General features: G+C 39.1%; 1 protein-coding gene across 1 annotated transcript in view; it reads left to right on the top strand.

The window, feature by feature from the left end:
• Nucleotides 1-5,528: 5,528 nt before the first annotated feature.
• WDR48 (WD repeat domain 48) overlaps nt 5,529-27,692 on the top strand; it is a 31,252-nt gene continuing 9,088 nt past the window's right edge. The window contains exons 1-15 of the mRNA XM_069006333.1: nt 5,529-5,597; nt 13,690-13,830; nt 14,145-14,223; nt 14,507-14,589; nt 14,708-14,837; nt 18,354-18,442; nt 19,317-19,418; nt 19,774-19,998; nt 21,352-21,426; nt 21,771-21,873; nt 22,170-22,267; nt 23,866-23,973; nt 24,354-24,450; nt 24,955-25,050; nt 27,145-27,250. Of these exons, the coding sequence (XP_068862434.1) occupies nt 5,550-5,597; nt 13,690-13,830; nt 14,145-14,223; nt 14,507-14,589; nt 14,708-14,837; nt 18,354-18,442; nt 19,317-19,418; nt 19,774-19,998; nt 21,352-21,426; nt 21,771-21,873; nt 22,170-22,267; nt 23,866-23,973; nt 24,354-24,450; nt 24,955-25,050; nt 27,145-27,250 (1,580 nt within the window). The 5' untranslated portion in view covers nt 5,529-5,549. The remainder of the gene's footprint in view (nt 5,598-13,689; nt 13,831-14,144; nt 14,224-14,506; nt 14,590-14,707; nt 14,838-18,353; nt 18,443-19,316; nt 19,419-19,773; nt 19,999-21,351; nt 21,427-21,770; nt 21,874-22,169; nt 22,268-23,865; nt 23,974-24,353; nt 24,451-24,954; nt 25,051-27,144; nt 27,251-27,692) is intronic.

The following is a 27,692-nucleotide window of genomic DNA, read 5'->3' as shown; positions in this document are numbered from 1 at the left end:
CAGAAGCTTCAAGATTCCCCTTAATTTTGAGGGTGACTAATATCAAGTCCTAGATGAGATTCCAGGAATGCCTCATAAAATATCATAACCCTGGAACGAGAATAAAAATAATAAGGGACATCAGGCAAAAAAAAAAAAAAAAGGTAGGAAAATACAGAAATGCATCTGCTTTGCTACACTTGGAACACAGATTAACTAAATATTACATATACAGTAAAACCAGAAGCAGCACACAGAGAAAGTAATATAAAAAATCTCCAAATGCATGATTCCAGAAAAAAAGAAAAAATGAGGGGCTTTGGCAAATTATCTGTGAGATAAACAAAAGGAGCAACTCAATCTCTCTTAGAAAATAATCTAACAGTGTAAAGTACATGCTGTATTTATCAAGACAATAATGTGCATGATTGCCATTTCCCTTTTTTCATGCTGCACAATGAAGTAAGAAATCAACAGACATGAAATTTGGTATTTGGTAAATAGCTAATTGACTTTACAGAACAACAGGAAATAGCTTTTATGGTAAGTTCACATTAAACACATTGTTACACAAAGTAGCTTTCTGCCTAATGACCTAATGCACACTGAAGAAGTCTGAAAATTATCTCAGTGCCTTAAGTTCAAGTTATTCCATCTGTTTCTTCTTAGTGTTCTGAAAAACGGTATTAGTATTTTTGAAGCATTTTACATTTCTCCAGAGTAACATGCTAAGAGCAAAATACTGCTGCTACAATCTCTGAAAGATTTCCAGCACTTCTGATGCAGTCTTGTTAACACAGTTTATGAAGTCTCACCTCTTATTGCATGGCCCCAAACACAACCATGAAATGAAAATGCAAGAGCCCTAGCAAAGGTTGAGGTATTTGGTTTCACACCTATTTCTTACTTTACCTCCCTGTAAGATTAAACTCTAAACTTCAACATGTCAAGAATACAACTCATATAAAACTATGTAAAAGCAAACAGCTTAACAAATTAAAAACAAAGAAACCATAGAATTATAGAACAGTTTGGGTTGGAAGGCACCTTAGAAATCATCTAGTTTCAGTGTCCTCCTATGGGCAGGTCATCCAGGGCCCCATCTAACCTGGCCTTGAACACTTCCAGGGATGAGGCTTCCACAGCTCCTCTGAGCAACCTGTGCCAGTGTTTCACCACCTTCACAAGGAAGAATTTATTCCTAGTACCTAATCTAAATTTGCTCTCTTTCAGTCCGAAGCCATTCCCCCTTGTCATCCCTTTTCCTGTCACTACATGTGACAGGAATTTCTGTACTTGTAATTACTCTCTCCATCTTTCTTGTAGGCTGTCCCACTGGTGGGGGAGTGAACGAGTGGCTCTGAGGGGCTTGGCTGTTGGCTGGGGTGAAATCACAACAATTACTCATTCACCAAACAATCCACTCACTGAATCCATCACTCTCCTGTTCAGAGAGAAGGATGCTGTGGGAGACCATGTTAAGGGCTTTACAGAAATGACATCCAGAGCCCTTCCCTTGTCCACTAACGTGGTCACTCCATCACAGAAAGCCCCTGGGATGGTCAGGCAGGACTTGTCCTTGGTGAAGCTGCGCTGACTTTCCTGCATCACCTCCCTGTCGTCCGTGTGCCTCAGCACAGCTTCTAGGAGGATCTGTTCTGTGATCTTCCCAGGCACAGAGGGACGGCTGACAGGGTGGGAGCTTCCAGGGGCCTCCTTTGTACCCTCTTTAAAGATGGGCACAAAATGATTCCCTTTTCCCAGTTAGCTGGGACTTCACCTGCCTGCTAGGACATTTCAAATACCATGGAGAGAGGCCTGGCAACTACATCAGACAAATCCCTCAGGGCTTTGGGGTGCATCTCATGAGGTCCCATAGACTTATGTACATTCAGGTGTCGTGAATCTGATTGTTACTTACACTGGGAAGCATTTGTTACAGCAGTGGGAAGTGTGTGATTTAAGACAAATGTGAAATGTGTTTATTTTTTTGGGTTTTTTTTTTCAACTATAAGATGAGAGCTTGTTTTGTTCAGTTTAGTCATGTGCTGGCTTCAGGCTAATGGTAATTGTTGAAGTGTTTCAGATGCTGTCATGCACAAAGTATGGAGTTTTATTGGATTCTGGGTTGGAGAAGAATGAGGCAGTGAGAAGTTTTCTCTGTAAATACTGAGCAAAGTGCCTGACTACATTTCAGTATGCATTAGTCCATTAAGAAGTTGATGACTTCTCCTAACACAGTCATTTTCATGCATACACTTAAGTGATTTATTGTCTTGTCTTAGAGGTATTGAAATTCTGATATTAGTTTTGTATTAGTCTTTGATAAAATGAAATAATTTCATTCTTAAACCCCAACCATCATGTCATTATCCATAATCAGCAATGGATTATTCATTTAATAAAGACAATATTGTCTTTAAGAGCAGTCAGCATCTTTTGCACATTTGATTTGAAATTGACTTTGCTTATAAACAGAGAACCTTTGCTTTTTACATTTCTATGCCATTTAAAAACGTGGTTTCCTCTTTTTTTTTTTTACGTTATGCATCAAAGAACTTTTAGTGGATTGTGGCTGCTATTAATGTATATAATGCAGTGTTTGTTCAACCTGTCAGATCAACAGGTCATTAATTTAAGGTGAAAAAAAAGTACAGTGATCCCTTTGTATCACAGAACCATTGTGGTCAGAAGAGATCTCTGGAGATTGCCTGGTCCAACAAGGATCACATTTACTGAGGGCTGCTGAAAACATGAGTATCATAATAGGGAACATTTTCTGGTTTCTGTGTGTATGTTTATCAAGCCTGAACTAAAGGCAGTATTAGAGAAAAGAAACATGGTAGGTAAGGTTTTCTTTGTTATGCAGGAAACGTTCCAGCCTTTCATCGTGTTTGTGTCATTTCCTAGTAGGAAAGTGGTAAGATGAGCTAGTCTATAATATTAGCTGTTTGCTTTAGGTTTTGGAAGAGAAAGAATATGATGTTTATATGAGTCTAGGGATTATTTTTCAATTTCCATGAAGATCTGATCTTCTTAGGCTAGATTGTGAATTTCTGAGAACACTGCAGTGAGCAAACTGCTGCTGAGCCAAAAAGGAAGTGGTGGAGAACCAAACAAGTCTCAGGAGCGAAGCCAGGATGTTGAGATAAGGAGAGAAGGAAGAATGGAAATGCCCAGAATGTAAGCATTGAGCGAATGAACATCATAATAAGTAAGACCATAAAGATTATATTTCCTTAATAATAGTAACTTCTAGATTGCTGAGGGGTTTCCCAGCTTCCTCTGTGTGCTACTGCATTCTCTCTCCTGAGGCTTAGCAGTCGCAGAATTAAAATAAAATGTTAAAAGGTATTAGAAATACACTGTAAGAATGATTTGGAGCCTGAGAAGTATGATTTTGTCCAGTGGAGAGAAGATGGAAGGAAACATGACAGCACGACAAATAGTTAAGAAGAAATGTAGAACAAACTCATCTTCATGTCCACGGGGAGTGAAACAAGAAGTAACAGGCTGAGACTGCAGCTCAGAAAATTCAGATGAAGCACAAGAGGAACCTTTTTTGGCAGTGAGAACAGTGAAGAAGTAGAGTATGTTGGAAATTAAGGTTTTGGAATCACCATCTGTTGCAGCTAGGGACAAAACAGATATCTCCAGGAATTACATCAGTAGAGTTCATGCTGTTTTGGGATAAGTTAACTAATTGGTTTTAGGACATCACTTCCAACCCCATTTTTAAAAGATATAATTATACAACTACAGGAAGAAAATGTTTTGCATAAAGAAAGGCCTCTCTAATCCTCCAGGAAAAGCAGTAATAGGTTCTCTACTTGGGATAAGAGCTACATAAATTCAAGAAATAGACATGCATTTTAAGATCACATAATCACTGAAAAAATTCCCAAAGGACATGGTAGATTCTACATAGCTTGAAAACAAAAGCGTTGTAGGCTGTATATAATTTATGGGCATGACTCAGATGCAACTGTTTGAAATTACTGTATTTAGGCTGTGCTTTATGGGATGTGAAACTTGGTGATCTGAAAGCCAATTTAAATGTTTTGTGTGACTAAAATCTCCTGAGATATCATATTCTACGTCTGCATAAGCAAGGTATTCACGTAATACAACTCACTGTTTTCGACTCCATCATGTCCAAAATCTGCTGTAAAAGCCACAAAAATACACTCACAGAACAATGTACAATGAGCCCAGTCCTTGCAGTGGTTCTGTGGAAGTGGTGTGTGTCTGTAACTGCAACTCTTGCTTCTGGGTTAAAGGAGAGAAATTATTATTGCAGCATTAACTTTGTCTTAAATTTGCTTAATCTAACCAGTAAATCCTGGATGACAGTTCAGTTATTAGTAGGAAATTCTTCACTGTGAGGGTGGTGAGGCACTGGCAGTTGCCCAGAGAAGCTGTGGCTGCCCCATCCTTAGAAGTGCCAAGGCCAGGCTGGACAGGGCTTGGAGCAACCTGGGACAGTGGAAGATGTCCCTGCTCATGGCAGGAGACTGAAATTGAATGAGCTTCAAGGTCTTTTCCAACCCAAACAATTCCATGATTCTGTGAAACACTGCAGTTAAGGAAGGACTTTGGCCAAGGCAGGTCTCATTTCACAACCACACACCCTCCATTTGCAATTGCAATGAGGACGCTCTGCATTCTGCACTGCTAGAAAAAGTGATCTGTATCAAAAGAAGCAAAGTTTAAATTAGCAGAAGTAATAAATATCCTTATCTTCTACTTAGCCTTGCAGCCAGCACTGAAGAATAGGAATACCTGATTGCATTGTTTCATCCTTAACCCTTTACATGTTATCTCTCACAGTATTTTTTTTTCACTAATTAACTACTAGCACCTTTACTGTTCTACCACAAGGAAGTAACCAGTGTAACAAAAACGTGTGCTAACAACAAGAGTTCTGCACACAACTTCATACAGCTCTTCACCCAGAAGATACAGAAGGAGATACCAAATATTCCAAATTGGAAGGGATCCTCAAGGATGATTAAGTCCAACTTTTACGAAAATGCCCCATATGGGGATCAAACCCACAACCTTAGAGTAACCAGCACGACGCTCTATCCAACATCCCTACTTCTTATTTGAGAAGAGAGCCACACTGTCTGCCCCACACAGAGGAACTTCTGATTACTATTAATGAAGTACAAAACTACTGATAAAAGACCGTCTGATTATTACTGACAGCTGAAACCACTGATGTTGTTTATTCGAGCGGGCCCTTTCCTATTTCAACGTAAGTTTTTTGCTGCCACTCGGAACGAAGCTAAGCGGGACGACCACACTGCAGGAACATCGGGAGCTGGACGGGGACAGCGCAAGAGCAGCAGGGCCTGGAAGGGGACAGAGCTGACCCGCACAGAGGCACGGCTGAGGCCAGGCCTCATGAGGCGGCAACATGGCGGGCGCCGCGTCAGGGCGGGAACGCCGGACACGCCCCCATTGGCCGCGCCCCCATTGGCCACGCCCCCTCCTGCCGGGCGCGGGCCGGGCGAGGGGGGCCGGCACTTCCGGTCGGACATGACGCCACAGTGTCAACATGCAAGATGGCGGCGCATCACCGGCAGAACACGGCGGGGCGGCGGAAAGTGCAGGTGAGGGCACGGCGGGGCCAGGACGCCTCAAGGGGAGCCCGGAGTTTCGCGGGCCACGCCAGCGGCTGCGGGATGTCAGGTCTTGGGGGTTTCTACGGCAGCGCAGTCGCCCACTCTCCCACAGCAGCGTTGCGGTGAGGGGAGGCACCGCCGCACGCCCCCAGGGTCTCTCCCCCGCCTCCGCTGGCCGCTGTGGCGGGGGCGAGCGGCCGCCTGAGGCACCGGGGGGGATGAGCTGCTGCTCGCTGCCGAACGGGGTCGGGTTCTGCAGCCCGCAGAAGGCAGAGGTGAAGCAGCTCAGATCAAAAGCGGCAGAGCACGGGGGGAGGTAAACTGAGACCGAAAGAGCGGTGCCCCCGGACCTGCTTTGGTGTAACGTGAATTCCCAGCAGCGGCAGAGCTGCAAGGTCCTGCCGCCGCTGTCTCGGCTGTGTCCGGTGCCAGAGTAGGTTTAGATTAGATTTTAGGAAGAAATTCTTTACTGTGAGCGTGGTGAGACGCTGGAGTAGTTTGTCCAGTGAAGCTGTGGATGCCCCTTCCGTGGAATTTTTCGAGGCCGGGTTGGACAGGGCTCTGAGCAACCTGGTCTAGAGGAAGGTGTCCCTGCCCATGCAGGGGGTTGGAACTGGGTGATCTTCAAGGTCCCTTCCAACCCAAACCATTTCATGACTTTGTGATCTGCTTCACATCCTATTTCTGCTTAGTCTGTGTAAAACACTCTGGCCCTTTGCACACATGAGCAAGGAGCAGGGTTTTTTCTTCTCAAATTTCTGACGTATTCCTTCCCTGCTCCAGGCAGCATTTGTTGAAGGAAACCCCTGGCACAGGCAGTCAGAATGTCTACAGGGTGTAGACATTCTCAGCACACTTGAGGAAGAATTAAATCCTGTGGTTCAGGCTCACGTATAGCTACAAGTAGATTGTTGTAGCCGTGGTGGAGACTGGAATTACCAAAGTGTGTATAAAAAGTCAAGACTCTTTAACAGTAAAACTCATGAAAATGGTTTTATTTTATGGTCCCCCACACTTTTGTTCTTGTTTGTGATACTGCCAGCCCTTTAGATGTTTTTACAGCTTTCACGATGGAAGAGACTTAATGCTTTATCAATGTGCAAAGCTGCCTAGTGACAAGTGCAAGTTTCAGCTGTACCTATCTAGTGTGATCAAATGACATATTGATTAGGCTTGAAATAGCATTAGGAGCTTTCAAAACAGAGGTGGGTTTGGCTTCTGAACACATCATTTATCACACAGAGGAAATGTACATCTCTTCAGAGCATTTAGCGTTTTCTGTGGTTAAGGGAAGCACTCTCAATTCTATATAAAGAATTCCCTTACCTTGCCAGAGAAAAGCTGGATATGCTTTAAAATACAAAGAATCCAGAGTATAATATCCCTTTATTGACTTAATTGCCTGTGCTATAGACGAGTTTTTGCAGGTTACACCCCTAAGGAGGGGGATTTTATTATATCTTGATATTTGTTTGATGTACTCCTATTTATGAAGTAGTATTTCCCTGACAGCAGCATGCATCAAAGAGCTCATTGTTTCCTTTTCTTACTACTACATTTGTTCTCCAGGCATTGCTTAGCTCAAAAGCTGGTTTTTACAGGTGGTTTTGTGCTGGTTTATGATGTTTTGTCTGCTCTTACTGTGCTATGTGGTATTTTTTCACTTCACAAACTAATGACACTGGATGTCCATGACACTGATCTGTATCTCAGCAGTGCATTGTAAATTTAGATCTAGATTGGTTGTGTTTCCCAGAGAAGCTTCCCATCCCTGGAAGTGGTCAAGACCAATTTGGACAGGGCTAGGAGCAACCTGGGATAGTGGAAGGTGTCCCTGCCCATGGCAGGGGGTGGAATGAGGTGATCTGTAAGGTGCCTTCCAACCCAAACAATTCCATGATAAACATTTATAAAGCTTGGCTAGAAGCTGGATTCTTTTCTTGATTCTTACTATTTCACCTGCTTGGCTAGTGACAGGAAATGAATTTTAAGTGGCTGTTTTATCCATCAGCTGCTAATGGAATGATAAAACCACTCATGATTTATTTTACTCCCCAATGGCTGAGCATTAGGGTGCTTCTACATAAAGGTTTTGAGAGAGAGACAGAGTTGGAGAAATTTGTTCCCAACCTATGAGGCTGGAAGAAGAGGCTTTTACAAAAGACACCTCTCAAGCATGGAGGAACTTGGTTCCTTACGTGGTAGGAGAGCTGGTTGAAGTTTATGGAAATCAGAACTATTATTAGCTTGGATGCACCTGTTTTACTGGTAAGCAAAGCCATCCAAAATAGTCAGTTTAGGGTGCTTCTGCATATAATTGTCGTTTCTAAGGGTTTAATCAGAGTGGATGTTTTAGGCCTCAAAGTAAATTCTATGCATAGAAAAAGGAAAGAAGTTTAACTCTTGAAATGGGAGTCAGGCATTTGTTGAGCTTAGCCCTGCCTTTCTGAAGGATGCAGGAGCAAGGTTGTGTGATTTGGGAAGGGAAGGAGGATGCAGAGGTGTGTCAGACACTGTTGTTGGCGGTGTGCTGTAGCTTTCAGATGTTGTCCTGGGAATTAAGTCAAGGTGAAGCCACTTCTCAGCAGGTGCCTTGAAGTAGTTGCCCTGGAGGGGTAGCATTGTAACTGCTCTCCCAAACTTGCTTCGACCAGAATAAATTTACCCCTGCACTCAAAGCCTGTTGACAACACATGAGAATTTTGCCATATAAGGATCAGCACCCTTATGATTGCATGAATTTTAAGGACTTTTTGTCTTTAAGTCTTGTACAGAATAAGAAAACGTTATTCTCCATCCCTGGAAGTGTTCAAGGACAGGCTGGATGGAGGCTTGAGCAACCTGGTCTAGTGGAAGGTGTCCCTGCCTGTGGCAGGGGTTAAAATGACATGGTCTTTAAGGTCCTTTCCAACCCAGTCCATTGTGATCTTTTTGAACTGAATTTTTCATATTTGTGCACTAATACTGCACCTTACTAGATTTTATATCTGTTATTTTTATACTTTTTGCATAATAAATGTAAAAATTGTAGTTATAAATATATTTATTTAATATATAATTCTTAAGCAAACAAATAGCCAGTATGTTGATTCCATTGTAAAAGGATAAAAATGAGCTTCTTAATGCCTTCCATTACTTTTATTCTAGAGCATGGAGACCTGGATAAAAATTCAAATAGTCACCTTAATTAAAAGCCATATTTTTAGGGGTACATATGCTCCCCCAAGATAGTAAAGCAATTTGTTTTGTTTTCCTTGGTGCTTCACTGCTCCTTATCTCATTCTTGATGCGATTCAGATCTCATGGAACCCTTCCATGATTTTGAGAAATATCTTTTTTTAATTGCTCACTTAGAAACAAGGAATGAGTGTCCTTGGAGCTCAGCTGGTTCCTGTTTCCTCCACATGGTTTGGTGGAATGTTTTAAAAGCAGATTTTACCCACTATGAAGATAAAATCTGTTATAAGGCATGTAATGTAGCAAGGGTAACATGATCCCACATCATCTGATACACTCATCCGTGCAGGAAACACACTGTAAGTCCTGCAAGAAATTCACTTGGCTTTGTGTGCCAAAATGTATTTGTTGGCAGTAGCTTTATCTCTGGAGCTCTTAGGTAGTCATTAAAATGGTTAATCCTGATCCACTTAGTGTCCTGAATCCCATAAACCCTTTATAATGAGTGGATGTTTGGGATGTTTGTGCACAGATGCTGTGGAAGATTCTTACTCATTATGGGGGTTTCTAAAAGCTGCAGCAGTGTCGATGTGAAAGCCTTTGGTTGTTAGTAAAATCTTACATATCCCACAAACCCTGCCCCTCCCAGACCATGGTGGCAATAAAGCCATGGTGAGCTATATCCCAGCCATTCTCCTGTCTGTGGCTTGCTCCTGGCTCTGTGTGCCCTGATGGAAAGGGCACGGCAGGGATGTGCTCCAGCCTGTCCTGTGGGGAGCAAATGCCACTGGGAACTCAGAGCTCTCACTTCCTGGGGGGTCTCTACACCCTTTCCAGACAGAATCTGGTACTTTATCTGCAGTGAGAAAATCTGTGTGCTTCAAGAGCAGGGGTGAATTTTATCACAGCAGTTTCTCCTCAACCAAAACTTTACTGCATTTGTATTATTTACATAAGTTTGTGTACACACATGCTTGAATATGTACTTTGTTTTTTGTATTTGTTTCATATACATGCTAAATCTACTAATATTTCTTAATTCTATGCTAAGTGACACTCAAAAACCCAACCAACCAAAAAAGCACTTTCTCACCATTTTTCCCCCCAAATAAGAACATAATGGAGAAGCACATATGGATTATCAGCAATCTTCTTCTGTTCTTATTAGTGAATGTTTTGATTTTGTGGGCTTGGCTGCGTGTCCACCATTCTTATACAAGTGTCAGCTCTTTTAGTCAAGTTGCTCTCATTGATGCATTTTAAGTTCCCCATGCATTTCAACAGCCTTTCAACAGATTTTGTGGAGCCCTTAATGTTAATATTGAATTAATGCATTTAAGTACAAGCCTGGATGCTTCTCGTGTTATACCTCCCATTCCAAAGGGTTCCATGTGGTGTGCATCAAATGTCTCATGGGGTTATTTTTAGTTCAGCCATGTGTGCTGTGTGTTTTGTTCTAGTTTTGTTAATATACAAGACATTTATTTCAGCCTCAATGACTGGTTAGCAGGAGTGGACCATTTAACACTTTATTTTGGATGAGAAAATACATTTATTAAGTGTTTTAAGGGTAAGCAACTGGCAGTTACTTGGATATCCATAGGTCTCCAAAATGAGCTACATTTTTTGCTGTAGTCCTTTGCAGATCATACTGTTTTCAGGACAAATGGTTTGCCTTGTCCTTAGCCAACTGCTCAAATTGCAGTGTTCATTTGAAATGTTGGTGTGGTGTCCCATCAACTTGCTGACCACAGCATAATTTTCTCTCATTTTAATTTTCTCTTTGTCCTCATAGTATTAGGAATTTAAAAAATAAAAAATTAAGGAGACCATGCTTAATTTGGATTAGAATTACTTTTATGATTGAAAAATATCTGTCATTGTTTCTTGCCATGGAAGAAGTTATCATTACCTAATAAAATAGATATTTATTTTTCTTCTTACCAATACTCCTTCAGTTTTTAAGACAGTTTATCAGTACAAGTATACTATTCCTTCTGTGGACAGTAAATAACACTTTGTAAAATTGTAAGTTTGAGGAGAGACTAAAGTAACTGCTTGAATTCTGTGACCAGTAGCAGTCACTGCTGGGGAATTTTGTGTCAAGCTCTTTTTGTTGTTTTGCCATATTTTTTTTTCCATCAAATATCTCTTGTATTTACTCCCAAGATTTTAATCTTGTTTAATTCAGTTGTTACAGCAAAGTTATTTTCTCAAGTTTCTCACAGGGAGAAAGAAGAATGATGTTGGGTTTCCTGCTCAACTGCTGCTGAGATCCAGCTCAGATCTACCATGGAACAATAACCCTGAAGCAATATAACCTCTCTCTTTGTCCCAGTTCTTTTAAAATAAAAACAATACTTGCCAAGAGATGTTTGACTAAATTAATATGTGGAAGTCATTAAAGAGAATAAAGGGCAAATTTAACTTTGAATATTTCAATACTGGTGGTAGTGAGAACTGGTTGTCAGTCTCTCTGATCATGTCTTTGTGTGAGGGAAAAACAGCATTTGGTTGAGTTGACTTTAATTCCATCAAGATTAATGTAGAAATATGACTCAGTTTCCAAAGTCCTGTGAAAGTTTTAATCATATATGAAAAGTACCTTATTTACTAAAGTAAGCCATTGTTTGGGGCTTTTTTGCATTTTTAAATATTTATGGCTGTGTTTTTCTTGAGCTCTGTTAAATTAGAAAGAGTAACATTATTATGTGCAAAAAGCATATGTGTTACCATGCTTAGGTGACTAACATAGTTTGACAATCTAACTTAGGAGTGGAATGAAGAGCTCTTAAATTATACCTGAAAATATAACAAATATGGGAAGTGACTGGCAGAGGAGGAACAAATCCAAAAATTGCAGATTTCTCAAAGAATATCCTGCTAGCAGTTGGGAAAACAACAGGTGAAGGGCCGTGCTGATCTTGAGCCTGATACTGTGTCAGGAGAATATTGTTCTCTATAATAAGTAACATCAAATTTGATGTACTGACCTCTGGGTTTGTGTCTTAGCTGCTCACATTTAGTATTTTTAACTGAGTGTTTTTATTGGCTTTATTCAAAGAGTTTGACAGCAGCATGAATTTGATGGCCATCCCTTTGCCTCGTGTTTGTATCACATTAAACCGTGACTTTGACTCTAACATTATTTCGTGCATATATTCTGTGTGGGTCTTTTACCAATATAGACATGATGTGATTAAGCCCAGGTGAGAGTGGTACATACATTTTGCTCCCTGCATCTCAAAAAAAAATAATACCTCAAGTACTTGAAGTGTTTTAACATAACATTTCTGTGTGGTTGATGGTGCCTTCTTTCAGCAGTGTCTCTGGAGCTGTGTGTAGGTGGAAACTTGAGCATGGATTGCAAGAACGTTATGGATGAGTCCGGAATGGGTGAGAGAAGCTGAAAGTATCAGCAATGAGGGCATGATCTAAAACTGTGAGGAAGAGCTGTGATACTAAAAGGGCTGAGAGTGGCTGAGAGGGTCCTTAAGAGCATTGGGACATAACACTAATGTAGTGAAGGACTTGTGGAATGGTAAATGCAGAGTGTTGAGGCAGAAGGATTCAGGAAGCTCTTAATTTTGATCATCCAGTGTTGGTCTGTAGAGCTCCTCCAGCTGTTTCTCAAACAAAGAATAGCACTAGACACGTGTTTTCTGGAAGCATTAGTTCTCTGTCTGTGCTGCCAGGGGATGGGATAATTCAGTGGAGGTTTTGCCCACATTTACCAAATGGACCTGTCAGTTCTCATGGTATGGAATCTGAGCTGCTGTAAAATATTTCTTCAGTGATAAGGACCACTGAACATCTTCTTTTGTTGGTTTTAATTTGTGTCACTGAGATCTGATCTGGAAAACGTTTTCTTTATACTACTTTAACACAGTTACTGAAGTGGCAAACTGCTTTCAGATCTCTACCCCAGGAATACTCCTTATAAGCATTCTCAAAACACTGGCACTTGTGTATCCAAATTATTCCTGCTTTGAGCAGGTTTGATTATACCAAGCATGAAATTTTACCTTGTTCTGATTATATTTTACAGAATCTGGGAAGATGCATAACTGGCATCTTCCCCTCCTTTTCCTTCAGTGTGAGGGCTTTCCTCAGAGTAGTGTGTAAGCCCTGTGTAAATGCAGGGATCAGGAAAATGAGTGCAGTAGCTCTGAAGAAACTGTAGTGTCTTGGAATTGTATTTACTGAACACTAATAATGGAGACTGCTGTGGCCTTTCAGGATATCCTGAAATTTCATTTTAGTTTTTCTGAACAAATCCATGGAATAACCTTTACACACAGTACTGTCAAACGTGGAGGGAAGAAACTAATGGAACAATTTACCTGAAAGAGCAGTAAGAGTTTGAGTTTCTTATTATTTTGACAGGTAGGTAGTTCTTTAAAAATTGGTTTAAAAATAATAGTGACGCCTGAAATAGCTTGAATTTTTATCTGCAGTCTTTCAGTGCTTTGTAAGCCATGGTGACCATATCCTCTCCTTTGTGAGGCTGGGAAATACTGGCATCCCAGCTAAAGAAACTGTGGGCCCCACTTGGGAAGCGAGACACAGACTCTGTGTGTTGTCTGAGATCACCCAGAATATACACACACAGCAGGGAACTGAGCTGAGGATTCTCTGGGTCTAACTTAGCTTAAGTTGTAATGATTAAAACACTCTTTTGGGCTCCAGTTCTATCACTGCTGAGTCTTTTCTGTGACTCTTCCCCATTTTTGGGGCCAAATGACTTTGGTGGTGCTGGTAACTCTCAAACTGACAGACAATGCTTGTAAAACTCTTCATATTTTTTACTCAAGAACCTCACAAAGATGAAATTAGATGTTCAGGTTTTCTGACCAGGTCAGTATCTTAATACCATAATTGGATTTGTGCAAATGTGTTTTAGGTCTCCTATGTGATTAGAGATGAAGTGGAGAAGTACAACCGAAACGGGGTAAATGCGCTTCAGCTGGACCCAGCATTAAACAGACTCTTCACAGCAGGCCGGGACTCCATCATAAGGATATGGAGTGTCAATCAGCACAAGGTCAGTCAGGAGGGGATTCCTGTGTCTAAACCTTCTTTTTCCAAGTTATCCTGCTAGTAAGCTGCCTCCAGGGCTGTATGTGATGGTTTTTAACAGCTGCCAATTACTGTGATCACAAAATCCTTTTGATAATTGCTCATATTGTGATATCTTACATAACTGTATAGTTCTATCACAAAAAGGTTCTGAAATAGTGATTTCAAACAATGAGGGAACTTTGGATCCATATGCAGGTTGAAGATAATATCACGACGGGATCTGATAGTCACAATCTTCTCCATTGGTGATGAGCTTATTTTTTTCTTAATTTGCAGCAAGACCCTTATATAGCATCTATGGAACATCACACAGATTGGGTAAATGACATTGTGCTCTGCTGCAATGGCAAAACATGTAAGTACTTAAAAGTTTCAGAACTACAGTATTCAGAAACTGTATACAAGTAAATTACCTGCTGCTTTAATTATTTTCCATCTTTTCTTAGCATGTAAAATTAATTTGTGATGTATATTGTGAATTTTTTTAAATTATGTGAGCAGCTGTTTTAATGAAAATTGAAATGTGTATATAAATGATTGTTTTAATCTTTTTTGAAAAACAAATTAGAGTAGTTACGAATATGCTCTAAAGTAATATATAAGCCATTAAAATTTAGTCTTTATTCTTTCCAATTTAGTGATATCTGCTTCTTCAGATACTACTGTTAAAGTGTGGAATGCACATAAGGGATTTTGCATGTCAACACTAAGGACGCATAAGGTGAAAAATATTATCTGTAAATACTGTGTGTGATCACTGCCATTCTTACAATTATTGAGATGTAGACTTCAAAAGGATAACATTGTTGATTCATATTGTTACTTTCATTTAATTGTAGGACTATGTGAAAGCCTTAGCATATGCAAAAGATAAGGAGCTGGTAGCATCTGCTGGGCTGGACAGACAGATATTCCTCTGGGATGTAAATACTCTCACAGCACTGACTGCCTCAAATAACACTGTCACAAGTAGGTACCTGGGCAGGGGAGGCAATGCATTTTATTGAGTAGGGTGATCTGTGAGATGAATTTAAAGCTATGGGTTCTGTTTCTATCTGTACATAAAAAATGGGCAAGAAATTTGAAGGTGGGTTTTGTATGCAATCAGTCCATTTGTTGTGTTATGTAATAGCTGGAAATCTAGAGCAGCCAACAGTCATGGCATTTAGAATAGAGGACAAGTCTCTTTGAACTGTTTCTCCTGAACTGTGACATGCTGGTTTCTCTGCAACTTGATAGAGCTTTAACTTGAGAAGCTTTTAGCTTCTCAACCAACCTTTTATATGAATGTTCTCTTAGCTTATTTGCTCCTACATTTTTCTATGTATTGTAATTTGGGATTTCTTTTTGCTTGTATAGATGCTGAAAAAACAGGCAGTACAGCTCCTTGATACATTTATCCAATCTGTCAGAAGAATAGTTTCTCTATAAACTGGACTAAAAACCATACAGAGTAACACAAAGCCCTGACTAAATATAAGGATAACATACTGGTGAGATGTAACTCACTAGAGATTAAAAGGCAAGGGGAAACTGTAGATTCTCCTCATCAGGGTTAATTCTCAGTGTCACCATCATCTTTTAGGAAGTCACCTCTCCTCCTTCTCTCTCCCAGAACAGTGTTACATAAATTGTGAGATCTTTCCTTATACAGCAATTCCAACAGTGCCTTTTTTAGAATGGTCAGGGTAGAACTGGTTAAGTTTCTCTTCTGGGAAGTGTCACTAGCTGTTAGGTTCAGTTGGATTTGAGTGAATAACATAGATCTGGGTCATGGCATCCTGGTTTGTATTTGCTATTTTACAGTATATTTTTTTGAAAAAGAGGGTCTAGTGTGACCACAGTGTACTTTGCTGCTTGTTAGGTAGGTTGGAAAAATTGTGTTTTCATTTTACACTTTGGTAGGTGTTTAAACAATAGCAGAGTCTCATATGCATTGGGAAAGAGCAGAACTATCTCGCACACTACCACATCTTAATTTTTTAAATAAGAGTAGTTGCTTCATCAGTCATAGGTTAGGAATGACTCAAGGAAAATCTGCAAAACTAAAATTTGGAATTGGCACAACGTATTCCTAAGACATTTCAAGAGTATGTGATTCTATAAATAAGAGGCAGGCATGTAGTTGTGTTGGTGTGGCTTTTTTTATTTACTGTATTGGGCTGATTTTGAAAGGTGTGTTTAATTTTAAAGATTTGGTATCTTCTAAAACCAAATGTGCATCTGCTGGGCAGAACTGTCAGGTTTGCATTTGTTGTCTGAAGAACTTTTTAATTCAAGTATAGCCTTGTGCTGACATGTCTGAGTAGCTGTTGGAAGAGAGATGGCTTTAGTGAGCTACGTTGCACTGCAGAATGGTATTGGGATGGCACATGACTAAAGTGATTTACCTTATATTTCCCAGAAGTATAAAATCCTTCTATTTCTTTCTTATTTTCACTGAAAGTAGAATTATTTTATAGCCAAACTTTGCTGATAACTGTGAGCTTTGCTGTCTTCTACTTGAACAAAGAGTTTTTGAAGGAAGAACTTATTTGTGAGCTCACAGGAAAACTCAGTAGTGGGATAATAAAAAACATAAAAACATTTATTGTACGCTGTAACAGTGATACAGAGCCTAAATTATTCAAGTGAATCAGAAATGGGAGATGGGGAGTACTGAGGAGCTGATGCTTGTTTTGAACCCAAGATCAAATGGAAGTGGAGACATTACCTCTAAGGTAATGGGGAGATATTTGCATTTCTAGGGTAGGAATGCAAATATTTCATAAGGGGCAGGAAGAGGAAGCAGAGGAGTTTTTTCTTTCATTTTAGTGCTCCCCAGTAATAGTGTTTCTGTTGGAAAGAACATGGTGTATATCCTCACAGAACCTGTTTTCCTGAGTCCTTTCAAGCAGTATGGATTTTTTCAGATTACAAATGAAAATTGTTCTTGTGCATTAGTTTCCTATCTGATTACCTGGAAGCAGTGTACACAAGGCAGCATCAAGAGGGAAGCCCATTTTTAAAGAGTGTCTCAGTCAGCAGAGCTATAATTCAAATTAAGTGGAGAGATTTAGCTTTTGAGAGGTAGTCCCTTCCAGAAGAGGATGGAGTTGAGCTTTGCTTTTGTTCTGGCATAAATTTTGCTTCTGTACATTTGAGATTTTCCTATTCCTGCTATCCAGCTTTTGATAACTCTGTATATTATCCTTTCCTAAATTATTATGATTGTAGAACAGTGTGCTAACCTTCAAGAGTTTTCAGTTCTGTGTTTTGCTTTTAGCTGTTCTCTGGGGACAGTGGAAGACTCACTTTATTTTAGCTTCAAATAATAGATTTCCTTTGACAGTTTGCATTTGGATGCTATAACCAGTGGCTAAGAGGACCCTGAAGTAAAGCTGCATCATTCTTCACAGAGTCATAGAATATCCTGAATTGTAAGGGACCCTCAAGGATCATTGAGTTCAATTCCTGACCCTGCATGGGACAATCCCAAGAATCCCACCCTATGCCTGTGAGCGTTGTCCAAATGCTCCTGGGGCACTGGCAGCCCAGGGGCAGTGACCATTCCCTGAGGAGCCTTTTCAGTACCCAACCACCCTCTGGGGAAAAAAACCTCTTCATAATATCCAGCCTAAACCTCCCCTGACACAGGTTCCTCTGCTGTGACAAAATGTGATACTACATTATGATATTAGGTTACAAAGCCTGTGTTGGAAACTTAGCTCCATCATATAAATAAATCATTGTGTGAAGTTTCACGTTTTTGCTGGCCATGCAGTTTGTTGCTATTCTCAGCCTTCTTGGCATACTGATGGTATGGATTTGAGGCTTGATGAAATGCCTGATTGTGCTCTCTAAATAGATGATTTTCATTTGCTGTGTCTGTGCTTTTCCCAGTTGAGGGACTGGTACTTTAATCTCCAAAAGTGGGTTAGGCTGGATGGTGTAGAATTCCTCAGCTCTGATGGCAGGTGTGATGCTAAGGAGCTGCCATATGGTTTTCATAAATGCAGAGGTAGCATCCATACTCACATTTCAGTGCTGCAGTGTAACTTCTCTGCATCTCTGCTGAACTAGGAGAGGAGCCTTTAATACAAAATGTAGAATTTTACTGATACTTGGCTTGGAAAAAAATCTCTGCCTTTAAATCCAAATGCTGTGTGTTACAAGCTCACAAAGTGTCATACTCCAATAAAATAGTTGACCAAGAGTAGCTTGATGGCCCTGGCCACAGAATTGTGGTGCCAAAAGGGTGCCAAGATAGTAATGACCATAAATCTGAGGGGTTATTTTGTTTTTATGCAGTAGTAGATGAAGAATTGGAATGGGGTTTTTCTAGCATTAGTCTGATATTGTCTTTCTTAAAGCAGCTCTATATACAGGGCAGGGTAGCACTATTTTCATGGGTCAAAGGGTATTAAAATACCCATTTTGAGTGAATAAGTATGTTTTTCAAATGACAGCATTAAAATTGAAAATGTGAATTTTATTTTGAAATAGCTTCTTCCCTGAGTGGGAACAAAGACTCAATCTACAGCCTTGCAATGAATCAAATGGGAACAGTTATTGTATCAGGGTCCACTGAAAAGGTAAGCAAAATTCGGTAAGCTTCATTTCACTTCAGTTTGATCTCAGTATAAAGAGACAATTTGATTCATTTTCAATGTCATGTCTGTAGCAGCTTTTGTGTTTTCAGTAGTGAGAGCAGACGCTTCTCTTAAGTGGGAGTGCAAGTGTAGGATACAAATCCTGCCTCAGGCTGAAGATGTGATGTATCCATAGAGCTTTAATGCATAGGGGAGACAATCAGATCATCTTGTGTAACCCTCTTTGTCAGAGATTGTTACATTTGCCCACAAGAGCTCTGATTTTTGAGGGCACATGACTCAGATGATTATCAAGACTGAAGCAGTTGCTGCAGGTAGGAGAGAAGGTGCCAGCAATTTGTGAGATCCCAGCAGGAGATGGGAAATGAAGCGAGCTAATGAAGCTCAAGTGTTCCCAAAAGACAGCCCTTGCTCTTTGTTGTAAAGGAAGGTGGAACAGGCTTAAGTCTCTATGTGTTGTTTTCTTTTACCTAATCTAACCTTGAGAGAATTTTATTTCCAAGACAATATAAAAATGAAAATAGCATACACCAGTGAAGCATCTTAGAGGATTCTCAGAATTTATTTTTTTTGCCCACATCTGGAAACACTGTCCTGTTTCCAGTCACTTCCACTCTTTAATTTCTTTTAGACAGAAGAAACCAGAACAAATTAAATTAAAATCAAGAGAATCTGATTATTAGAGCTGCATAAGCTATAGTTGTGTCTGTCGTGTTCTGACATATATTTTCTGTGATGGATGTCCACGTGTTCAAAATAAGGGCTGATTCATTTGGAAAGGCTTAATTTCTGCAGGGGTAACACATTGGTGGGAAGAATGGTGTTAATGCCAGTTATCCAATGTCTATTTCCATAGGTTCTAAGAGTGTGGGATCCAAGGACTTGTGCAAAACTAATGAAACTCAAAGGGCACACGGACAATGTCAAAGCTTTGTTGTTGAACAGAGATGGCACCCAGGTATGTGCTTTAACCTGAGACTAAGGCATTTTACAGAGAGCAGAAACATCATTAGTCCATATCAATGTAATTTAATGTCATAGGTTACAGAAGGTAGCTTAACAAGTATTACAGATATTTAGTGGTTAAGGCAGTGAGGCTGGATGGGTGAAAGTTGTTTTTATTACAGATTCATCTAGGTCTGGAGTGGGTTGTTTACATAAAATACTGGAAATTGTGACTAGAGTTGTTACCTATTTAGCACCATCTTAATGGCAAAATATAACCATATGAATTATAAAAGCTTTTTATGGGGAAAAAATATTTTCAAAGCCTTAAATACCTGCTTAATTGAAGTGTGCTCGTTGTTGCTCAGTGTCTTTCAGGCAGCTCTGACGGGACTATTCGCCTGTGGTCCCTTGGGCAGCAGAGATGCATTGCCACATACCGAGTCCATGATGAAGGTGTTTGGGCTCTGCAGGTCAATGAAGCCTTCACTCATGTTTATTCAGGAGGAAGAGACAGGAAGATTTATTGTACAGATCTACGAAATCCTGATATCCGTGTGCTGATCTGTGAAGAAAAGGCACCAGTTCTTAAGGTAATTGAGTTTAATTCAGAGAATTGCAGAGTGTTTGGGGTTAGAAGTAATGTCTGAAGCTCATCTGGTCCACTCCCTCTCCCCTGCTCAAGAGCCAGTTGCCTGGAACCACATCATGATGGCTTTTGAGTATCTCCAAGAATGGAGAATTCACAACCTTTCTGGGCATCCTGTGCCAATGTTCTGTCACCTTCACAGTATAAAAGGGTATTTGTATGTTGTCTCATGAAACAGTGGCTTGAGGTATAAATTGATTAAAGAATTCACATTGGCTAACAAGTGTTTATTATACCACATCTTCAGCAGATTGGCTTCATCTCCTAAATTACACCTAAAGTTGAATTGTCTGAAGAAGATGGATGCCTGGCAGCTACTTAAAATATGCAAATTCAAATATTACTGAAATTGAATATGCTTCAGACACTAGGAGTTGGGTTTACCAGGCTTTAGTATAGTTTTAAGAAGCTGTGCTGGCATTGCCAAGGTTTTGTACAAAAACTGGTTTTTCTTGGCAGCAGCATATGTGCACAGGACTGTGTTAGGATCTGTTACATACTCATGGGAACCAGGAATAAAGTTGATTATAGGTTTTTTGAACGTCTAAACATGATGTTTGCATGCACAAGTCTGAATCTTTCAAAGAGACTGTTTTTTGAATTTTTTTGCTGTCTGTTACTTTAGTGACATTACCTTGGAACCTGCAGGTTTATAAGGAGTGTTCAATTGAAACCAATACCAATAAATATAAGCAGCTTGGCTTCCTTGTGAGTGAGCTCTAGCTTAGTGTGTTAAGATAAAATCCTGTATACATTAATTTAGTTCTGGAAAAGTCAGAATATGAGAAATTTCAGTTCAAAATAGAAAATGAAAGCACTGGTCAGCTGTACAGAGGTCAGAAGGGGCCTCTAATCTTGGCTACAGTGATTCATTAATCTGAGAAATGTAATGGCAGACCCAAATATATAAAGTTCTGCTATTTTTTCGATTAGTACAGAACTTCTCACATTCTCATTTTAACCATATGAATTGTCTGAATACAAAGTAATTGAGAAAATACTGTACTTACCAAACTGTCCATTAGACCAGATTGCATCATGCTGGAAACAACTTTAACTACTGTGTGTTAATACACATTGCATCTACCATTACCCATGTCTACAACTCATTTGTTGAATATTTGTAATAATTCCTCTGGATTTTCAGAAGTTTCACCTTTTAAACTTTGTATTTCTGCAGTAAACTGAAAGTAGTGCTGTTCCTAAGACAGTTTCAATTATGGCAGCAGGTCTTTGCAAGACAATTATCAAAGGGAAAATAAGTTAAGCATGACTGAAAGTTTGTTTCATTATTTAGATGGAACTTGATAGATCAGCTGATCCTCCTCCAGCGCTTTGGGTTGCAACAACTAAATCCTCTGTGAATAAATGGGTAAGTGATATATTTCACAGTTTGTGAGTTCAGTTGAGTATGGAATTTGCAGTCTTGGTTTGGGAACTGTTGGGCTGTTGCTTTCAATTTGACTGGGATGTGCTGTGATCTGTAAGCTTTCTTTAAAATAAATCGTAAAATGCTAATATTGAAATTGATCAAAAGGTATTAAGCTTTGAATTACTTTCGTTGCTCTCTATTTATGGTACTTTTAGGAATAAATTATCTTTTTTGAAACTGGATTGTTAACATCTAAATAGTAGCATGAACTGGCAGTTGTTACTCACAGATAAAAGCAGAGTTTATAGATGATTATGAATGTTACTATTTTCTTTCTTTCTTAGACTTTGAAGGGAATCCATAATTTTAGAGCATCAGGAGATTATGATAATGATTGTACCAATCCCATACCACCCCTGTGTACACAGCCTGACCAAGTTATAAAAGGTAAACAACTGTTTTTCAGAAGACCTTGTAAAATCTGTTATCATTAGGACAAGTGATAGAGCTTTAAGATTGACTCAGTTTTTTAAAAACTTGATGCTATGATTTCAACCAGAACAATGTGGTTATTGTCTATCCAGTGTTGGTTACAGTTAACATTGTGTTTAAACCTTGGTGACATCCAAGCCTTACACAATAAAACTGAAACCAAAGAACAGCATATGTCATGTTATGCAATCTAATGTGATATTAGGAAAAAATAATGACAGTACTAACCTTAATTCTTGGTTTTTTGCCAGGGGGTGCTAGTATTATTCAGTGCCACATTCTTAATGACAAGAGACACATATTAACCAAAGATACAAATAATAATGTGGCATACTGGGATGTCTTGAAGGTAAGGATGTAATTTCAGATTTTCTACTGTTGGATGATTAATTATTTTGTGCCACTTTTTTAATGTATGTATTTTTAGTGCTTGAGATTTCTTTGGTAGAAAGTCAATCATCTTCCTGTCTCAGGACATCATGGAAAGTTTGCCTTTTGAAAAAAGAGGGGGCATTTCTGAGCTTTTTTGTAGCTGTCCCTGATGTGAGGCTGATATCTGCATTCACCTGAATCCAATCCAGTATTGACATGTTTCTGTTTTGATGGGGGTTTGTTTCAAAGAGGGGGGCTTGTGTCAGCTGGTAAGGCAGGAATGGCAGGAAAGTGAACAGAAGGAAGCCTGGCTCCTGCCTTGTGTTGCCTAGGGAGACTTGGTGTGACATTTTAAGGTGCTTTACCTAATGATTGGTCAGAGGAGAGGGGAAAGAGTACAGAAAGAAAGGACTCAAATCCCACACCAGTGGGATTTATTCTCTGGCAAAAGCCTGTTTAAATTCTAAATATTTTCTTCATCTTGAACTATGCAGTGCACCAGCCAAGATCAATAAAGAGGTAAAGCATGCTCAGGCAACTTACTGAGTTGTTGACTGAAGCAAAAAAGAAATTAGGTTGGAGGATATAGATTTATACTAAAAATTATCTAGATTATTTTTTTGGAAAAGTTAATAGCTTTTCTTTATTTCAGTGTGTATGTAAGTGTGCAGTGTTAGATCTCAGGACCAACGTCAAATGCTAATGTTAATTTTTACTTTCATTCAGGTTTTTTTTTCTTAGTAAGGCTGTGAGAAAGGTCACTCAATATGTGTTTAAATACATAATCACTGTAGAGATGGGATTATTGGCCAGTACAGAGTGTTGCCTTTCGTGTAGGATCCTTGCACTCAGAAGCTGAGACTCTTTCTTGAGGATGCTGGAAGAAAAGAGGGAGGTTTTCCTACCTGTAGCTGCACCCTTCAGTCTTTGCTTCCTGTAACTTTTCCTGGATTTTGAGGGAATAAATTCCAAGGTTGCAATCCCTAGTGTTTGCTTAAAACAAGTGTTTCAGGATGACTCTGCAAGTGGATTATAATAATTTGGATTTTAACAGAATTACTTTAGGAGCACTTAAAATACGAACATTTTATTAAAAATTTTACTGACATTTTTATACGAAATAAAACAGAAATTAAGCATCTGCACAGAAATTCACTCATAGCTGTTCCCATTGCAGTAGTTGAGCTGAATTTGTTGCTTGATGTGCAGCAAATACTGGTGTTTGATGGAGAGTACTGAAATATTGGTACTGATGGGGAGGGGAATGACAGAGGGTATTAGAAGACAGCAGTCTACTCAGTGATATTTTCTAGTAATCTGAAGTAATATTTCCAGACCTCTCTACTGGCTTGATGCCACTACTTCAGAAATGAAAAAAGAAAAAAAAAAATTCTTACCATATAAACTATTGTTCAAATTTTTGAGAAAGATTTAACCTTTGACTTGTATGGTTTTGGACTGCAGTGCTCAGGGAGGGTTCATAAGTCACAATCATTCCAAGTGTATATGAAAATCAAGTGAAAGACTTGAGGTGTTGATATGACTCAGTACTTGTACATTTCTTCTGGTGTACAGGCATGTAAAGTTGAAGACCTTGGGAAAGTAGATTTTGAAGAAGAAATTAAGAAGAGATTTAAAATGGTCTATGTGCCAAACTGGTTCTCAGTGGACTTGAAAACTGGGGTGAGATACAACTCCTAAATCTGTTGTTTTAATGTCATATTTCATATTTTTTCATATATTGTTTGTTCACAAAGGTTTTAGTTTGTTAACTTTAGAAGAACACTCATCGCTTGTCTGATGGGTTAAATTTATTTTTAAGTAAACCAGCAAATTTTACCTCTGTTCGTAATAATCTAACAGATTTTTTAATTAATTTTTTGCTTGTGGTATAGTCCACCAATTCCAATTATGAATTAATACAGTTTGGTAAACAAAATGTGCTGTCATGCATTTAGAAATTCTTTGGTTTGTATTCCCAGCTAAGTATGGAAAAAATTAGAGATTTATAGATTTGTTTAATCCAAAACAACTATTAATTCCTCGTGGTCTTTTGCCAACAGATGTTGACAATTACTTTGGATGAAAGTGACTGCTTTGCAGCCTGGGTTTCAGCAAAGGATGCTGGATTTAGCAGTCCAGATGGTTCTGATCCAAAATGTAAGTTTTAACTAATATCAGTGTTCTATTTTAACAAAAAAAGCAGAATAAATTCCAGTATATATGTTTTGAAGTATTCCAGTGCCATGTATGTCAGTATCTGGTTGGATTTTGGGGCTTATTTTCTTAATACTAAATTCTGTAGCAAATTCTCCAAAGACAATATTCTCTTTTTTTCTGAATCACTCATGTTCAGGTTTTACATTTAATTTTGTTTTAAACCTTCAAGGAGCAAAAGGGAAAAAGTAATTATAACTTAATGTAAAGAATGTTAAAGCACGTGAGTGATCCAACAGCAGGGATTCTAAAATCAGCTTTTCCTGAAAGATTGTAACTTGCAGCTCTCAGCTTGTGACAAGCAGATTTCTGTGCCCATAAATAGTTTGCTTTGGGAACAGAACTGCTCAAACTCTTGGGGAATTTTCAGCTGTGCATCAAATGGAGATTATTTTGTTGCCCATGTTTTTTGTGTAACTGGAGTTCTGCTTCACCATGTCTTGACAGTAAACCTTGGAGGGCTTCTGCTGCAAGCACTTCTGGAGTACTGGCCTAGAACACATATCAATCCAGTGGATGAAGAAGAAAATGAGATAAACCATGGTTAATATTTTAATATTTTCCTTTTTTAGTATTTGTCCACACATTGTTTGTTTATATATCTGTTTCTTAAATAGATAAATGATTTGCTGTCTTACACCTATCTGTCTATGCATTATAGACATGACATTTTTTAGCACTTCTAAATTTGCTTTACACCAGAAAGTGTGTTGTGCTTCTGAAAGTATCAGCAAAAATCTTAAGTCTGTCTGTAAAAAAAGTGGGTGAATAAATGATTCTGAAGTTACAAAAACATGATGAAAAACATTGATGAAAAACAATTACTGGCAAACTGAAGCTTGAGTTGGAAAAGAAACTCTAGATAATGACAGTAAAGAACAATAATTCAATTATCCAACATTAGCCAGTATTCTCTTGACATAATTCCAGTTTTCTTCTAGGTGTTGTGAACAAAATAAAACAAAAGCTTTATTGTAAAAAATACATTCAATGTAACAAAACATGGAGTAGCTCTGTAGAAACACCTTAGAATGGCATTTTAAGGTAAGAATGCTGAGTCTGGTCAGGCACTGGATGAAAACCACAGCCATGTGAAATGTAGGAAAGTGGCTGAATTTGGCAAAATAAGAGACTGTGTAACTCCTGAGTTTGAAATCCATTCAACCCAGGGCAGAGTTGACTGAAAAGTCTCATATTTGGTGATTAAGAAATTACTTTCTATAGATAGATGATGCAATTAAGAAAAGTGTATGTTCAGCATATCTTGCTGACTTGTGATAAGACTGTGCCAAGAATTAGATGCTTTCTTCTTTCAAAACTGGTCCCCATGGAGGGTTAGAGCACTTGGCAGACTCTTCTGGGTTCAGTTGCTGATTCTCAGACTGCTGAGTATTGGCAGTTTGCAGCTTAGAGCCAGACAAGGTATGAGAAGTGTCCCCCACAGGCTTTTGTGGTGTTGGATTATTGATGCTGCACTGGTTATTCCTGTGTAGAGTTGTGGATCAGTGGAATGTTTGGAGTACTCCCAACAGAATCAGTTTTAATTGCCCTTCCAAAAGAAAAAAAAATAGGGAACTGGCACTGAGCAGTGACTTAGGAAGGTGAAGTGTACCTGTTGGACACTGGTGTTTTTGTAGAGGTACAAATTTAAGTAAACACAAAATCTGTGCAGTGTTGTTCCTCTCAATTGTTCAGAGAAGTGTTACAAAGAAATCTTTCAAACAATAGGATTTTTCACTTGCTGTAACTTCAGTATCATGTTTCCCCGTTCCAATATAGATTTTTGATTTTGGTTTCTTTGCATATTGCAATTTCTGACCTTTCTTTGACTGCATGTGTTTCTGGTTAGAAAGCTGAGGAACCATTCATCTCATGAGTCTGTGCCATTTAAATTTCTTAATGTTGCTCAAATTCAACATCTCTTCAAATACAGTAATGAGATGCTACAGTGTAATGAAGATGATTTTTCCCAAGTGCAAGTCAGGCATCCAAATTCTTCTGCATTGTTTCAAGCTACCTACTGATTAGAAGCTGCACTGTTCAAGAGGTGCATAAATAATGCTGATTTTTCTTTAATCTTGTCCTATCAACCTGATATGGAATCAGGTTCTTCAGTGTTGGAAGACCATGCTGCTGTAGCTAGCTATAATAGATGGAATTTATAACACGGGAATTTCAGGGCACTGAGTCTGAGCATTCCTGGTACACTGTTTTGACATCTGGCAAATCCAGGTAGAAGAGCAGTGCAAACACCCTTCAGAGTTCTGTACTGTCACTGTAGAGGGAAGAACAGTCTTGTCTCAGCAGAGTCTCTTTAGTTGATTTCTAATATTAGTATTGTTCAGTTTGACAAAAGAAATGGAAAAAGCCTCATCATCAGGTTTTGGGCTCCTGAGCTCTACTCTCCTCTTCTCAAAGGCTTTTGAAATAGGCCTTTCACAAACCTGTATTGCTCTTGTTACTCTCTAGTGTTTCTTTTTATATGCTTGCTCTGTCTTGGAAATAGGGCTTTTCTTGTTTTTTATGAAGCTTGTGATCTTAATTTACTAGATATATTTGCTCTAGGTGGAATGTGTGCCCAATTCTAAGGCCTAGTGCAGTCTCACTGCTGTTTTATGTGGGTTTTTTTTCCTACAGTGAATGGGGAGCAGGAGAACAGAGTCCAGAAAGGAAATGGATACTTCCAAGTGCCACCACATACACCAGTTATTTTTGGTGAGGCTGGAGGACGCACTTTGTTCAGGTATAAAAACTGACAAACATAAATCCAGTGGCTGAACAATCCCTTTCTTAGTGCTAGCAGGCATGCTATAAAAATGTTATTTGGATCTGTTCTGTACATTCAAGACATGCCCTCAAGAGGCAAAATAAGCAGGTGTTGATAATTTGGCATTATCCAACTGAGCCTATGAGTATGAACATGACCAAGGTGTGGGGTTTTAAAGCAGTAGGAGCTGTGTGTATAGTCCTTAATTGTGTGTGATATTTTTGGGTGCCTTCTTTCTGCAAACTGATAAACTAGAATGTGTTTTAGAATGAAGTTTTACTGCTTTAGATTCTTATGGAACTTTTCCTATGAGTGTGTTACGCTGGTCTTTGAGTATTAGTTACTCAGGAGCTGTTACTCACTGGAGAGTTGGCTTCTGCTCCCAAAATTATAGTTGATGATCCAGTAGAATGCTCCT

The sequence above is a fragment of the Aphelocoma coerulescens genome, chromosome 2 (assembly GCF_041296385.1).
Source record: "Aphelocoma coerulescens isolate FSJ_1873_10779 chromosome 2, UR_Acoe_1.0, whole genome shotgun sequence".
NCBI lineage: Eukaryota > Metazoa > Chordata > Aves > Passeriformes > Corvidae > Aphelocoma > Aphelocoma coerulescens.
This window is presented reverse-complemented; position numbering and strand designations above follow the sequence as displayed.